A 16,583-nucleotide genomic window follows, 5' to 3' on the forward strand; every position below is an offset into this window, starting at 1 on the left:
CGGAAAGAGAATTGATTAGTTCTTGATCGAGTCTCGGGTTTGAGTCGTTCGTTCATCACGTGACAGCCCCATACGCTTAACCAATGCAGCCTGAGCCGGAAAGAGAATTGATTAGTTCTTCTATATCGAGTCTCGGGTTTGAGTCGTTCGTTCTTTTGTCACGTGACCACTTGCCGGATCAGTACATATCAAATAGGCTACCATAAAGTAAAACTGTATTTTTTTGTATGTTGGATCATATTTAAGAATTATCATAAAATTATCAAAATATGTGTAATAAGCATTTTCCTAGAAATAAAAATGGTCCGTTCATTTTTTTTGAATGCAAACATGCCTTAAAGCATGTTCTAAAATATAGCCACAGTGTTATTTTAAAGCTTATTTATTTTTTATTTATTTAAAAAAGGCCTAGCTTGTTGTGCAGTATTTTGTTTTAGTTTTTTAAGGCTCTGTGGCTTTAGTATATTTTAATTTTCTTGTATTTTTTATTTAAATAGTTTAAATTAATTTTGGAATAGTTATCCTCTTTGCTATAGCTTTTTCTGGCACAAAAATAAACAATAAAAAACAATTCAGGAGTGTGTACAGAGTGTTAATGTCTAAAGTGTCATATGTTACAAAAGTATAGTAAGTAACACTATAGTCCAATCTAAAGGGTTAACTCAAAAGACATAAATACAACAAGGTATTGTATTTTATGAAGATTAGACTAAAAAAATAAAATAAAAACAAAGCATAACAAGTCAAGTCTGCTTTATTGTCAATTCTTCCACATGTACAGTACATAGCAGAGAACTGAAATTGCGTTACTCTCAGACCCTTGGTGCATACAGTTAACATTAAACAGTTACAGTTACTGACAGTAGACGTTCAAATACAGATAAATACAGTTTAAACATATGTACATACAACTATACAAATGAGGACGTTTGTAGAAAAATAAAGAAAGAGATAAAGTGGCATAAGGCACATGGCAGAATAGATAGAGTGCAAACCAGTTAAATAAAACAAAACTAAATGTGCAGGTATATGTGTAGTGCAAGAAGAGGTTAACCAACTCGTTATTATCTTTTTTTACCACATGGTGTTATGGAAAGGAACCATGTGACAGAAATTAAAAGCAATAATTTGAGACCAGAAAAGCATCACATAACTGTAAGAGTAAATAATAATACTAATAATTCTAATAATAATAATAATGACTATGCACCCGTTTGTAAGGAAGGTTGTAAATTAACTAATTTCTCTGTCCAAAACTGTCACGTCACGTGACAAAAGAACGAACGACTCAAACCCGAGACTCGATATAGAAGAACTAATCAATTCTCTTTCCGGCTCAGGCTGCATTGGTTAAGCGTATGGGGCTGTCACGTGATGAACGAACGACTCAAACCCGAGACTCGATCAAGAACTAATCAATTCTCTTTCCGGCTCACGCTGCATTGGTTAAGCGTATGGGGCTGTCACGTGATGAACGAACGACTCAAACCCGAGACTCGATCAAGAACTAATCAATTCTCTTTCCGGCTCACGCTGCATTGGTTAAGCGTATGGGGCTGTCACGTGATGAACGAACGACTCAAACCCGAGACTCGATCAAGAACTAATCAATTCTCTTTCCGGCTCAGGCTGCATTGGTTAAGCGTATGGGGCTGTCACGTGATGAACGAACGACTCAAACCCGAGACTCGATCAAGAACTAATCAATTCTCTTTCCGGCTCACGCTGCATTGGTTAAGTGTATGGGGCTGTCACGTGATGAACGAACGACTCAAACCCGAGACTCGATCAAGAACTAATCAATTCTCTTTCCGGCTCACGCTGCATTGGTTAAGTGTATGGGGCTGTCACGTGATGAACGAACGACTCAAACCCGAGACTCGATCAAGAACTAATCAATTCTCTTTCCGGCTCACGCTGCATTGGTTAAGCGTATGGGGCTGTCACGTGATGAACGAACGACTCAAATCCGAACACTTGTCAGATAAGAGGTGGTGCGCTAATCATAGACTAAAGACCCAGGTAAACAATTAAGTAATATTTTCTGTTTCTTATAGCATAGTTTTGTATTGTTTGTAGTGTGATAAACGTTTGCATAAGTAGTAGATGTGTTTGGAAAGTAACACATAACATTTGAATTATATTTTGCTAAAATGAACGAAATGAACGAAATGACTCGAAAAAAGATTCGTTCATTTTGCTGAACGAGACTCAAAGGTCCGAGTCGGTAAAATGATCCGAACTTCCCATCACTAGTCTGGAGAGGGACAGAACAACGCAAACTTCTGGCCAAGCCCCTGAGGACAAACACTTGGTCTGGTCTTGGACTCACGTACACCATTGTTTGTGATTATTTATTAATAGAAAACACCCAGCCATGTCACAAAACTTAAAATAACAATTACCTTTCCATCCATCCATCCACCTGACAAAATAACTGATTGTATTATTTTTATTTTATTTAAAATAAATTAACCAAATTATCATTAAAATTATTTCATAATTATTATATTATTTAATAATTTTAGTTAATAGTTTTGAATATTTATATCCTTCCATCTGACAAAATAACTATTTTAAATAAATTAATAAAAAAATTAAAGGATGTATGTATGTATGTATATATGTACATTACCAGTAAAAAGTGAACAGTACAGAAAAGTGAACAATGACAGAACAGAAGCCTGCATTTATTTGATCCAAAGTAGAGCAAAAACAGTATAAAAACATAAAAAATCTTAGTGTTCAAAAACGTTTGACTGGTAGTGTATTTCTTTCTTTCTTTCTTTCTTTCTTTCTTTCTTTCTTTCTTTCTTTCTTTCTTTCTTTCTTTCTTTCTTTCTTTCTTTCTCTCTCTTTCTTATCATTCTATCATTCTAGCTGTCTATCCATCCATCCATCATTCTTTCTATTTAGTTCTGTCGTTCTATTATTCTATTATTCTTTCATTCTATGAAACTAATATTCTATCCATTGCCATCCATCCATCCAGCAAAGTAACTTATTCTTTGTTAAACAATTATTAAAATTCAATTATCATGACAATTATTTATGCTTATTAAATAATTTTGAATATTTATCCTTTTATCTCTATATCTACTGCATCTATCTATTCCAAAGCAGCTATATAAATTGAAATATAACATTTGCATAGAATCAGAACTGAATTCATATGTTATATAAACTCAAGGAGGTCATTAGTTTACTGTAGTCTTTCCCATCCACTATCTCTTCTTATTTTGAATGTTGTTAATCTTTCTTTGAGAACAGGAGAGTCTTAATACACCGTTTGCACACGGCAAACGTCCGAGCTCTGGCCCGTGTAATCGCATTGTTTCTGAGATTTGAAAGAACAGCCATCTCTGATGCGTCCTGATACATAAAAGGATCTGTCTCAGGCTAAGAAGCTTTGAGAATATCAGCCCATTTGTGCTCTTATGCGGAGTGTCTGACACTGTGTAAGCATATTTAGATCAGATTAGTTGCATCTCGCTGATCTCTCAGGCAAAAGATGCTTTTTTTTCTCTCTCTCCCTGGTATTAAAAAGCCATGCGTTATGAAGCGTACTCCATTATGACCCTGCCACATTACGGCTGCTTCACTATTGCAAGGTTCTATTACGCATTAAATCAATATTTTACACAAAACCATATTTCCATTTTATGTCCAGCATTCATTTTTCTCCATTCACAGCAATTTAAGTCTTTCAGCTCCTTAGGGTGGGCGTTTAATTTCTAGCCAGGTTCCAGCTTAGTGACTAGCACAACAGCACTGGTTGTGACTCAGCAAAATAAAGGTACAGAAATAGCTGTTACACAACAGACAAAAGGGGAAATTTAAGACAACATGGAGCTTATAATTTCACACAGACTCCTATAGCTGCCTGTGCAAGTACAGTAATGCTGCCATTTCATGGGGGAAAAGATTATAACGAAAAACTTGTGTGCTAACATTGCACTTCAGCATATAATTAAGCTATTTACAAAATAAATATAACACCAGATAGATGGATGGATGGAATGATGAACAGACTGAAAGAACGACAATAGGAAAAATGGATAGAATTGAGTGACAGAAGAATGGTCGATAGAACATTGAGATGTCTGAATCAAAGATAGAAGGATAGAATGATAAAATAGAATGACGAATAAATGCATGAAAGTATTGACAGAATGATAGATAGATAGATAGATAGATAGATAGATAGATAGATAGATAGATAGATAGATAGATAGATAGATAGATAGATAGATAGATAGATAGATAGATAGATAGATAGATAGATAGATAGATAGATAGATAGATAGATAGATAGATAGATAGAAGAGAATCTGTCCTTGGGGCTGGAGGTAATTGTTTAATGTCCTTCTGGAATAAGTTTGAAAGTCCTGATGAAGTTAACTTCTGTACACAGACACCAACTCCACTCTTCTTTAAAGTTTTAATAATGCAAATGTTGGGAAACCCAAGAATGGCTGTGACATTTTCGCCAATTATATTCATAGTAGAGTGTCCTTCGCTTTGTTTTAGCTCATATGCATTGACATTCAAGACTGAATAAATTCTGATACAGTAATTATCCAAATATTTCTCCTGACAACGAGATCATGTTCTCACAGTCTCTGCTCTCTCTTCTTCTTTCTAAATTGTCTGTTTGATGTGTGAGTCTGGCTGTCACATCATTTGTTTACTTTTTCGTCTGCACTTATGTTAATTAAATTTAGCTTCACAGATCGCCCACCGAATCCTCGGAGAGGTTGCTTACAAGGAGACAGAGAAAGAGAGAGAGTTCTCACTTCCTAATGAGCCTGAAGCTTCTCGCAGGGCTACGGGATGCATACAGTTAGGAAGCTTTTTAGTGTCAGCTTCTTAAAAGTGCACAAGCCTGAAGCGATCCCTCGTTCCTTTCCTCCTTTACACCGCATCCCGCGGCATTTCCTGTAACCTCACATCTCTCGCCTCGTTTTCCTATATGTTTGCTTTCTCTTTTATTAAAAACCCATTTCAGGATGGGTTTGCCCCAGAGGAAGAGGCGGCGCAGAGTGTAAAACAAAGATATCCGTCAGCATCAACGGTCTCAATAGTATGAGGGGTTTGCTCACCTCTTCCAGTGCTGTAGTGCTGGAGTTTGTCACTGTACACGGCCTCCTTACTGTAAGCTCGTTTCCTTTGAGAGAAAGAGGGGGAGAGAAAATAAAATTAAGAAACACAAAGTTCTGTCATGAAACTCTAGATGGTGCAGGCTGATAGGTTCTACATGTAATTCATAATCACATGATTATTCACAAGGCAAAGCTGATTGGTTCCTTTTCACATCAGCAGCCAATGAGCTTGCCGCTCAACATTAAAATACTTGGCTGTTGTAGCTGAAGTGCGTTTCAGAAACCTTCCCCACCTTCCCCAGCTCCACCTGTATAGATGTTCTACAAGGGGATAATTCCATGTATGTTATATATGGAGGTTATTTCATGTTATATGTGCAGCATAGCATTGTTCAGCTGGCTGAAATATAATAGAGCAAAGTCTGAATTATAGTATGACATTATGAGTTTCTGACAAGGAAGTAAAGTCTGGTTAAAATTGCAGTTTATTCTGGCAAAGAACCAGCTACCAGCTCAGTCAGAGACTGTCTAACTCTTATCTCAGGTGACCAGTCGCAGTTTGTTTTGATTTTGTGTGTAATGTAGGGGTGTTTTATTCAAGATTTGAGACCACAATTATAGAAAAAGCCTTTCAAAGGCTTTGTGATCTAAATTTCTATCTAACCAAAAGTAAAGTCTGAAGACAAAACTTTTTGTCAGGTTCGTTTGGATATAGTTGTGTCTGGTGGTTTATAGAGGCCTTTTGCAATCCAATTCCTTTTATTTTTGGAATAAAAGAGTGAATTGCTTACTGTTTACAGGAATTTCATCACCTCACCCATCATTAACGTTACCCTACAGCAAAGAACAGACTCAGATAAAGACCAATTTACCAGCATGAGCTTGTGTTTTGAGGAGAGCTAGTGGCTATCTTCCAACCAATAAGATTTGAAATATGCCATGCCACTGAAATATTGAATGAACAGACCACTGTAAAAAAAAAAAAAAAAAAAAAAAAAACACATGCTATTATGTACTATGGACTTAAATATTAAATGTTTACAATGTTAATACAATTTTATACAATGAAATAAAAAGAATATTATATAATCAGTATATGATAACAAATATTATTTTATGGCATGTACTAAAAAGTTTAATATTTAATATATAAACACCACCGTTCAAAGGTTTGGGGTCAATAAGTTTTTTTATGCTTTCATTCAAGCAGGTGACAGTAAAGGGACAGAAAATACATTTATAATGGTAAAAAATACTTAAAATAAATGCTCTTAAAAAAAAAAAAAAAAAAAAAAAATCCTGTCCCCCCCCAAAAAAATTAAGTCACCCATAACTGTTTTGAACATTGTTTCTCGAGCACCACACCAGAATATTAGAATGATTTCTGAAGGATCATGTAATACTGAAGACTGAAGTAATGGCTGCTTAAAATTCAGCTTTACTATTATAAAATAAACTAAATTTATAAATATATAAAAATATAAAAGTTATTTTAAATTCTATTACTATTTCACATTACTGTTCTACTCTCTTACAGACCTCCTACTTTTGAATAGTAGAGTATATTATTCAAAATAGGTTACACATTGTAGAATGATTAAATGTCTGATTTGTCAGTGTTTCTAACTGTATCATGGACTGAATTATTCATACATATTTGTAGATGGCTCCATTGCATATGATTTGGTATATTACGTTTCACATTCACTTTAAGTAAAAGCATGAACCAGGAACACATTCAGCTAGTCTGAACTAGTTCGAGGCTTTTCATCCTCGCGAGCACATGAAGCAGTCATACGTCTGGTTCCATAATGGCCAACTCACCTGCTACAGACTATAGATATAGCCACCAAAGACACAATGAAGACCACTCCAGCCGCGGCTGAGCCCGCAATCAGCGGCAACTGCTCCCTCAGCTCTGATTTATAGTCGTCTAGACAGAGAGAGACAGGATGCATTAGGCTACTGAAATGGCCGCTGCCTATAGAGATGAAACAGGGGATGAAAGAACGTAAACAAAACATTTCAAGAGAAGCCATTCAGGGAAGTGTTTCATGGACTGCATGAATAGGAGATTGAAAGAGAGAGGGGGGTGGGGGCACAAAGATGTACGGAAAAAGACAAGAATACAGATTTAAGAATTCACTGTGAGGAGGTGTGAGCTTTGAATGAAACGGAGAAGGGAGAGAGAGAGAGAGGGATGATAGAGTGATACAATGATACAAAAAAAAAGCTCTAAAACACGGTGGTCAGGTAATACTAATGCCTAGCGCTGACAGATGTCAACTGAGAAAGAGCGATGGAAAAGGACAGACGGAATGAGAGGAGGGAAGGAAAACACTTAAGGTACACAGCCGAATGACAGCGACTGGTGAAGTGTGTGTGAGTGATGTGTGTGGCCCATCAACACGGCTAATCCCGCCGTCAGTCTAAAAACAACAAAGACGAGGATGGAATGACTTTTGTCGATGTTCAAATACAGATAAACCCTCGACTGGCTCAGGCATATACAGGAAAGCAAACATTTGTGTGGTATGAGGAAGTTATTTGAGATTGTAGCATGCTAAGCTACAAACTAATCATAATTTTAAGCAGCCGACTGAAGTCATGCTACTCCAGAAAAACAACAACAACAAAAAATGTTAGCTACACTATAAACTAACAAAATGTGGTTAGCTACACATAGCTATGTAAACATATAAGAAGAATTAAAGAGAAAGAGTGTCAGAAACAATGAGAAAGCTGGCTCGGGGAAGAAACAAGACGTAGCATGAGTGAAAGAGACTGGTATACATCATTATTTGTCATTCTGTATCTGTAGACAGATCTAATCTCTTGAAAAAGCTGCTAGCTACATAAAGCTACGCAAACACAGCCCGACAACTAAAACAATGGGGGCTACTTATGATTTAATTGCATTCTACATACATTTATTATTGCATGTAACTTGCATTATGCACACTACTGTACAATTTTTTTTTATGTGTTTGAAGAAATTAAATCTTATATTCAGAAAAGATGCATTAAATTGATTTAAAAGTGTCAGTTAAGATATTTACAAAGAATCCTGAAAAGATGCATCACAGTTTCCCCAAAAGCATTAAGCACCACAACTGTATTCAATATTGATAATGATAAGAAATGTTTCTTGAGCATTTTCAATTGTAATAATATGTATTAATAATATTTTTCTACTGCATTTTAGTAAAAAAAACAAAAAAAAACTACACTTTTGAAAAGTAGCAGCCACACTTTTATATGTTGTAAGTTAATTGGTTGCATATGGTTGATTCGTGGGCTTCTAAAGTGTGTATCCTACTCCAAACATGGCCTAACATGGGACAAAATGGTGTAACATAGTTACATATAACCAGCACAGTGCTGGACTGCAAGAACACATTGGTCTAGACCATTCAACTAATTTTAATTCACATTTTTCACCCATATGGTGTGCATTTTTATTTTTATTTTTTTTGTGAATGAATGTGTATTAAAACACTGCATTTGCATGTAAGTATGTGTGTCATAGCACACTAGATTTTAAACAATCGCACTCGTGGTCGTATTTAGCAAAATGGCCAACAGGAAGTAGAGCAGTCTCTGTGTACTGGGCTTAAACACACCTCATTTAACAGAATCATTTCTTCGTCATTACACCTGGCTGTCAAAATGAGAGAGAGACAGACTCCAGGGAGAGCATGTGTTGTGCTTCTAGAGAAGGTGTGCACATGAGGTGGACTTCTCTCCCCCATGATTGGTGCTAATTGTCGTAACGAATGTCGTGCCATGGCAGAATGCCAGTGGATGTACCCGTTAGCTGGCGCAGAGCGAACTCGCGCACTAATTACTTTAGTGAGTATGACGGCACGGATACGCCTGCACACACACACATGCACGGGGAGTTTTGTCTTTATCATTGTGACATGATTGTGTTCTGTCTGTATTTTCCATTTCATTTGTGTTAGTCAATACTATATTTCAACACAGAATGATGAAGGGTATGTGTAAGTGTCCATGTCTGTCTATTTGTTGAGTGCATGCATACTGACATGGCTAAGTGAATTTAAATGATTGATTTGTTTGTGTATTGCATACATGTTTGTATGATTTGCATGACTTTGTGTTTCAGTTTTTCGTGCATGGATGTGTTGCAAATACACAAACCTAAAACTTGCAACACATACACATCGATGCATAAGCACACAAACTATTTAATCATTCAAATCACATAGAAGCACATGCATACAACACACATGCAAACCATCCATGCAAATACACAACAACATGAAATGCATGCATGCAACGAACAGTGAAAATGAAACAAATCAGTGATGCAAATCATACTCGCATGCATGCAACAAATACAGCCAAATAAAGCCATGCAAATACAAAACACATTGTACGTTTAACAAACAAGCAACATATCATGCAACAATCGGCCAAAACCGAAACACAAGTCAATCATGCAAATCACACACATGCAACAAAAAAACATAAACATGCAATAAAAAAAAAAAAAAAATCACACATAAAAAACACACATGCAACAAATCTGCAAATCAGCCATGCCATGTAAATACATACACCAAACATGCAACAAACACACATGCACCCAGCAAATATGCAACAATCAGTCATGCAAACTGCACCCATGTGCATACAACAAATATGCAAATCAGCCATGCAAATACGCACACTGAACATGCAACAAACATGTGATGCATGCATACAACAAACATCCAAATCTGAAACACACAATCATTCAAATAATCAGTGTTGGGAGTAACATGTTACAAAAGTAATGCATTACAGTAACGGATTACTTTTTGCTGTAACACAGTAGTGTAAGGCATTACTAATCAATTTTCAGTAATATTTTACTCTGTACATGTTCAGAAACGTGTGATTTTATATATTTTTTTAACTTTAATTTAAAGTCGGGCTCTGACTTTTTTATGTCCCTAGGGCCGGGCTTCGGGCCAATATTCACGTCATAGTTCAGACGCGGGCCGGTCCTCGGGCCTGTTTTAGGCTTCTCCTTATCTCTATATTTTAGACATCCATCAATTATTGATGAAAAAAAAAATTGTTGCGCTAGTGGAAACAACAAGAGTCCGTGCTGCCATGACTGTCAAGAGCGGCTCGACGGTGTTTAGTGTCCCAGCAGCAAGCCGTCAGCACAGCTGAAGAGATCTGCATTCAAATACACGCAATAAAGCAAAAGCCCCAGCAAAAGTAATTACCATGAATGTGTCTGGGGGAAATAGTAAGGATTCGCCATCTCCTCGTTAGATGCGCCTTTAGAGAGAAGTGCATCTTCACGGTTAACGATTATATTAAATGGTTTTTGTTTTCGTTTTTTATTTATTTCATTAAGTAGTAATTTAAAGCTTTCTATAGATATATTGATCATGTCTGTGAGGCATGTATTCGCTGTCTTTCGGTTCATTTTTGTGAAGCGCTCCTGTTCAAGATAAAAGCACAACCGTTTTGTTGACATTGTGAGTGCACACAAATAAAAGTAGACCCTTCACAGTTACGAATGATGTATTACTCTTACCTTTATGAGCAAAAATTATGGCGTAAGATGTTTCCATTGAAAAAAATTGTAATTGATTGCGCTCGTGCCTCCATGTCCTGACATTAGCTTCCACTCTCTGCACAAACTACTGGATGCAGCGCACATTTATCTAGGTTTAACGTTTAAACATTGTTATATGCTTGAACTGTTTTAGTATATCTATAGATTTTATTTTAGGAAAGACATGATGATTTGAGAAGGCTAAATTTATCAAACATAAGCTATGATCAGCCTGCCGGTCTGCCGCTGGCCGCTTGGTCGTAACTTTAAGAAAGAAAAAATGTATTTAATGAACAAAACTCCAAACATTTTTTCTAAATGAGCTTAATAAAAAGCCGGAACGAAATATAAACACTTTGCCATTAGGGCTGGGCTCTAGTACATTTTGTAATTCTAGAATGTTAAGTTCTACTTCTGTAGATATGTTGGTGAAAGTAACTCAAAAGTAATACAGGAGTCATGTAACGCATTACAATTCTGAGACAGTAATATTGTAAGGTAAGGCATTACTTTTAAATAACAGTAACATGTAATCTGTAATGTATTACAGTTTGGAAGTAACTTGCACAAAACTGCAAATAATACACATGCAATCAACTAAACATAAACATACGAAACAATCACACTCAGCAAATAAACATACAGCACGTGCATGTAAAAAAACATTCAAATCAGCCATGCATATTTTTATATTTGTGCATTTGCATAGCTGATTTGCAATTTGTTGATTTTTTATATGCACATGTCTAAGTGATTTCACTACATGGTTAACTTAAGTGCTTTATGTTTATTGTGTGTTTGTTGCATGCATTGTATGTTTGTGGTGTGTGTGCCATGAACATCCTGCATATGTTGTTGCTCAAATAGTAAAGCATGGTGCCAGCAATGCCAAGGTCATGTGTTTGAATCTCAGACTAGAGAATGCATTAACTGATAATATGTATACCTTGAATACAGTGTAAGATGCATTGGATAAAATGTGTATGCAAAATTCATAAATGCAGATATAATGCACAAATGCATTAATTATAATCAATAAATAATATGTATAACACTGTCTAACAACAGGGCCATGCTCACACATTAGACCTGTGTCTCTTTGTGTGTTTGTCCCAGATTGCCAGAGCAGTTCAGTTATATTTACACCAGCGTGACAGCAAAGACAATGAGGGTTGTGAAAAAGCCTAAAAAATTAATGTGCGAGTGAGCTGGACAGGTCAAATGTGTGTGTGTTTGTGTGTGAAGCCCCAGGAACTAGCCAGCTGCCTGGCGGACGTCTTTCTGTCCTGTAGAGTCCAGTCCCCCTGGCATCCACAGTGTGTGTGTGTCCCTGGCACAGTCATCAGGCAGGACATGCTAGACTACAGATACAGAGCCATTAATCAAACCCATGAGAGAGACAGAGGTTACGAGTGTGTGTGTGTGTGAGAGAGAGAAAGAGAGAGAGAGGCAGTTAATGTTTCTTGTTGTCCATTTTAAAGTTTGCAAAGGCCTAAATTTCCAAAATGTGTAATATATATATGTACTGTGTATATATATATATATATATATATATATATATATATATATATATATATATATATATATATATGTGTGTGTGTGTGTGTGTGTGTGTGAATGGACTCAGAAACAATCAAATGAACCTCAGGTTAAAGAACTTAATTTTTCACTTGCGTGGTGTGTGTGTGTGTGTGTTTGTGTGTTCATCCACTAATGAATGAAAAGAGCCCTAAGACACAATAAACACATCCACTCACTTCCGCTGAGAGAGAGTGAAAGAGAAAAAATAAACAGAGAGAAAGAGAGTTTTAAAGGAATGAGAAAGCTGGCTGGGATAAACAAATAAGGAAAAAGCTTGATAAAAAGAGATAGATAGATAGATAGATAGATAGATAGATAGATAGATAGATAGATAGATAGATAGATAGAGGACCCCCCCCCCCCCCCCCCCCCCCCACAGATGATGATTAATCACATAATTTTCTAATCAATGAGCTAAGCAGTTTGTCTGGAAAACAGTCAAACACACACACACACACACACATAACCTGTCTATGACACATAGTGGTGATCAGTCAAACTTGGAATCTACTGAACATAAAAAATGGAACAGTGAAGCATTTATTTCGACAACTGCTAAATCTGCTCAAGAAACAAGATCACTCGGATCTAAAGAGTGCCTCCGCACATACACACACAAACACGCGAAGGTGTTGGCGTGGGGGTTCGTACCATCTGTGAGGGTTTGGAAGCACATTTTGCTGCTGTATTTGCCGAAACCAGCAACCGTCCTGGCTCGAACCTGCATCACGTACATGGTGCCCGGCCGTAATCCATCCACACGAGCGGTGTTCGTCTGACTCCTCACCTGTGTGGAGTTCACCTCAGACAGCTCCTGCCAGACAGAGAGAGATTTAGTTGATTTTTTATATTTTTTTAAATTACAGATTTCATTACAACAGATCTCCATTTTTATGTTGAAAAAGAAATATGATGGCTTGTTAATATCTTATTAGTTTCTCCTAGACTGCAATGAGAGCAAATGTATCTATCATCCAGAGAATTCTGAGTAAAAAGACCCTAGAAATCTCAAATTTGTCTCATTTAGAGTGTTAGAAGAGATCTCAACAATGTCTCAAACTAAGCTCAGATTTACCAAGATACCAAAAAGTCACAAGTCTTTCAAAAACCAAATTATCTGAGAAAGATACAGTCTCTGAGAAACATCTGAGACAAAGCTGATATTCAAACAAACTTTATCTGAGACCTCCAATAAATAGAACCTCTGAGCAAAAATGCTTTCCTTTTTTGGGGAGGAAACAAATCTTGGTTTAGCAAAATGAGTCTCTTTGAAGAGCCGCAGACGAGCACTGATGCCATAAGAAAGGACATTTAGCAGCAGACGAGACGGTAATGTGTTAGTGATGAGATCTCTCTTACTAAACTCCATCAACACCTCACCAACTCAGCGAGAAAGTGTGTGTATGTGTGTAGAGAGAACGTGGTTGACTATAATTGGCTAAATAATTATTTCGCTATTGCTATCAAAACCATCTTTGATGTTAATTATTATATTAGAGTAAATTTTTTTCCATTCTATTGTATTCTATTCTATAGCAATGCAGTTATTTAAAGCAGCTGAATGTAGTTGTGAGTATTTTGGTGAATTTGGACCCTCATACAGTTAAGTGAGTGGAATTTACTGTGGTAAATATATCACTGTCATAAATTTAAGTGAATTGCTGTACATGTGCATTTGTTGCTGCCGTAAAACAATCCACCAAAGCGGAAGAATTTCGCACCCGTTCAAACTTATATACTCCCAGAACAGACATTTTTGGGAGAAGCGTGGGATAAGAATCAGACACCATTTGCCATATTAGAAGTCAGTGTACCATTTTGAAACTGATTTTTAAAAGTAAACACTTAAAGCAGCAACTTTTAAGTCAACATGACATTAAAATGGGCCTTGTTTTCTTTCCTAATACTTTTCAAGCTCCAATCAATTTCTGATAGATAAAATCTGATGTCAGAATCAGATCGCTTCTCATTGAATATCTCGTTTCTTTTGAACATACAATCACATTATGGAAGTAAAATGTGTTTTAAACAGCGTTTCATGTTTAACCTTTACAAACCAGCCTTCTTTGTACTTCAAAAAGTAAGAAAAGAGAGAGCTTCCTTTTAATTTGGAAGAGATGAAAGGCAAAGAATACTTAGAGAAATACAGAAAAAACTAAGTAAAAAAAAAAAAAACCCTCACAGCACTACTTCACAAAATACAGAAACGGATTGGCCTGTCAGTTAATGTCCCTGAGCAGAACTGAGGAGGTTTCATTGGATTTTAGTTTGCACTCATCAGTTGGCATACATGAAAATGTACCGTGGTATACAATAAAACACTGAAAAGATAAGAGTAAACCAGGATGAATTATTGTGTGTGAAACTGAAATTAGATTCAGGTTCATTTCAAGTGTTATAAAATTCAACAATTAAGATTCATTTTCTTATATTGATGCCATAATGTCTGAAGAGCTGAGAGTTGAAAATACTCATTTGCATTTAATATATATTAAAATGCATATACACATGCACATGTATAAGTTTAAAGGACTCAAATATTTACTTATTTACAATTTGTTCCTACATTACCTACCTGATATAGTCTATATAAACGTCGCATTAGTTTGTGTCTCTGTTTTGAGTTTGTGTTGTAAGCAAAAAAAATAAATAGCAGAAAGGTATTTTGGGAGTGAGAAAAAGAGACGCACATAGTAAAGCCTCAGATAGAGAAGAGAGAGACTTGCTACAACATTCAATTTAGTTTTCAAGGTCTCATCAAAATTCACAGCAGCGCGACGCTGAAAGCCCACGCTACACACAAAAACCCCTACTGTGATGGCCGAAGGCGAAATCTGTTTCTTAACAACTGCAACATAATAATAATAATCAGGGAAAAAATAACAGTGATATTAATAATTCAGGTTGAGAATGTGCATGAGTGACATGTGAAGGGGCAGGAGGGTTTGGCGTGTTGTCTGTAATTTACAAAACAAGATGGTATGTCTAAATATGTGTCATCCTTATGGTGGTGAATGAGAAGAAATGAAAAGACTTTGCACCTGACATCACCTCAGCCATAAAACAAGCTTGAAGTGCACTAGAGCACTGAGATATAAATAATGAAGGACTTTCACAAACACATGATCATGACCTCACCACTGGGCCATAAAAAAATCAAAACAGCGAGTGTCTTTTAGGGAATCAGACAAACAATATCTGTGCTTTTGATGGAGTCTGCCCTTCTTAGAATAGTTCACCCAAAAATGAAAATTAGCTGACAGGCCATCCAAGATGCAGATGAGTTTTTATAGAAGAGATTTGTAGAAATTCAGTGTTACATCCCTTGCTCCCCAATGGATCCCCTGCAGTGAATGGGTGCCATCAGAATGAAAGCCCAAACAGCTGATAAAAACATCACAATAACCCAAAATGAATCCACACCAGTCCAGTCCAGTCCATCAATTAACATCCTGTGAAGCGAAAAGCTGCATATTTGTAAGAAACAAATCCATGATAAAGGCATTTTCACTTTAAAGCATTGCCTCTGGCCAAAATATAAGACCATAATCCATAATAACGCTTCCTCCAGTGAAAAAGTCCATCACCTATTGTCCTCTCACATCAAAATCCACCGACATATTTGTTTACAACTGTCATGGACTTCAATGTTAAAAACATATTAATCATGGATTTGTTTCTTACAAATGTGCAGCTTTTCACTTCTCAAGATAACTGATGGACTGGAGTGGTGTGGATTACTTGTGGATTGTTGTGATGTGTTTATCAGCTATTTAGACTCTCATTCTGATGGCACCCATTCACTACAGAGGATCCATTGGTGAGCAAGTGATGTACTGCAAAATTTCTCCAATCTGCTCCCATGAAAAAACAAACTTATCTACATCTTGGATGGACTATGTAATGGATGGTATTTAAATTTTCTGCAAATTTGTGTGCTATATAATCATTATAATACAATATATTATATAGAGATTGAGTATTCTAAAGTCACATGATGAATTTGTGAGAGGGACAGACTGAAATTCATATCGATGTTTGCTGATTTATAAGACTGCAAGATTTATTTGGGTGAACTAGACCTTTCAAACCATAAAATGCTATTCAAAAAAGTGTTTCCAACTTAATTTGCATACCCCATTACCTCCGGGGGTTTATTAACCCAGAGTAATGAAATGTTGAACTTTACATTCTTTGTGATTGTCCTCACATAGCACACAGATTACAATCTGCCTTAAAACCTGTCACAAACGCTGCTGTTCTGGAGATTAAATAAGCGCAGTGCTGAGTGACACAAATTAACACAATTTGAAAGTAAA

At 36.4% G+C, this 16,583-nt stretch overlaps 1 protein-coding gene across 1 annotated transcript in view; it reads right to left on the reverse strand.

Moving 5' to 3' along the window:
* The window catches only part of ephb1 (EPH receptor B1), a gene marked incomplete at its 3' end in the record, with an annotated part of 243,532 nt that overhangs the window by 19,570 nt on the left and 207,379 nt on the right, over window positions 1-16,583 (reverse strand). Inside the window, exons 7-9 of the mRNA XM_079434618.1 lie at window positions 12,916-13,078; window positions 6,927-7,035; window positions 5,103-5,167 (exon numbers count right to left, since the gene is read on the reverse strand). Of these exons, the coding sequence (XP_079290744.1) occupies window positions 5,103-5,167; window positions 6,927-7,035; window positions 12,916-13,078 (337 nt within the window). The remainder of the gene's footprint in view (window positions 1-5,102; window positions 5,168-6,926; window positions 7,036-12,915; window positions 13,079-16,583) is intronic.

Source organism: Barbus barbus (assembly GCF_936440315.1).
Source record: "Barbus barbus genome assembly, chromosome: 15".
NCBI lineage: Eukaryota > Metazoa > Chordata > Actinopteri > Cypriniformes > Cyprinidae > Barbus > Barbus barbus.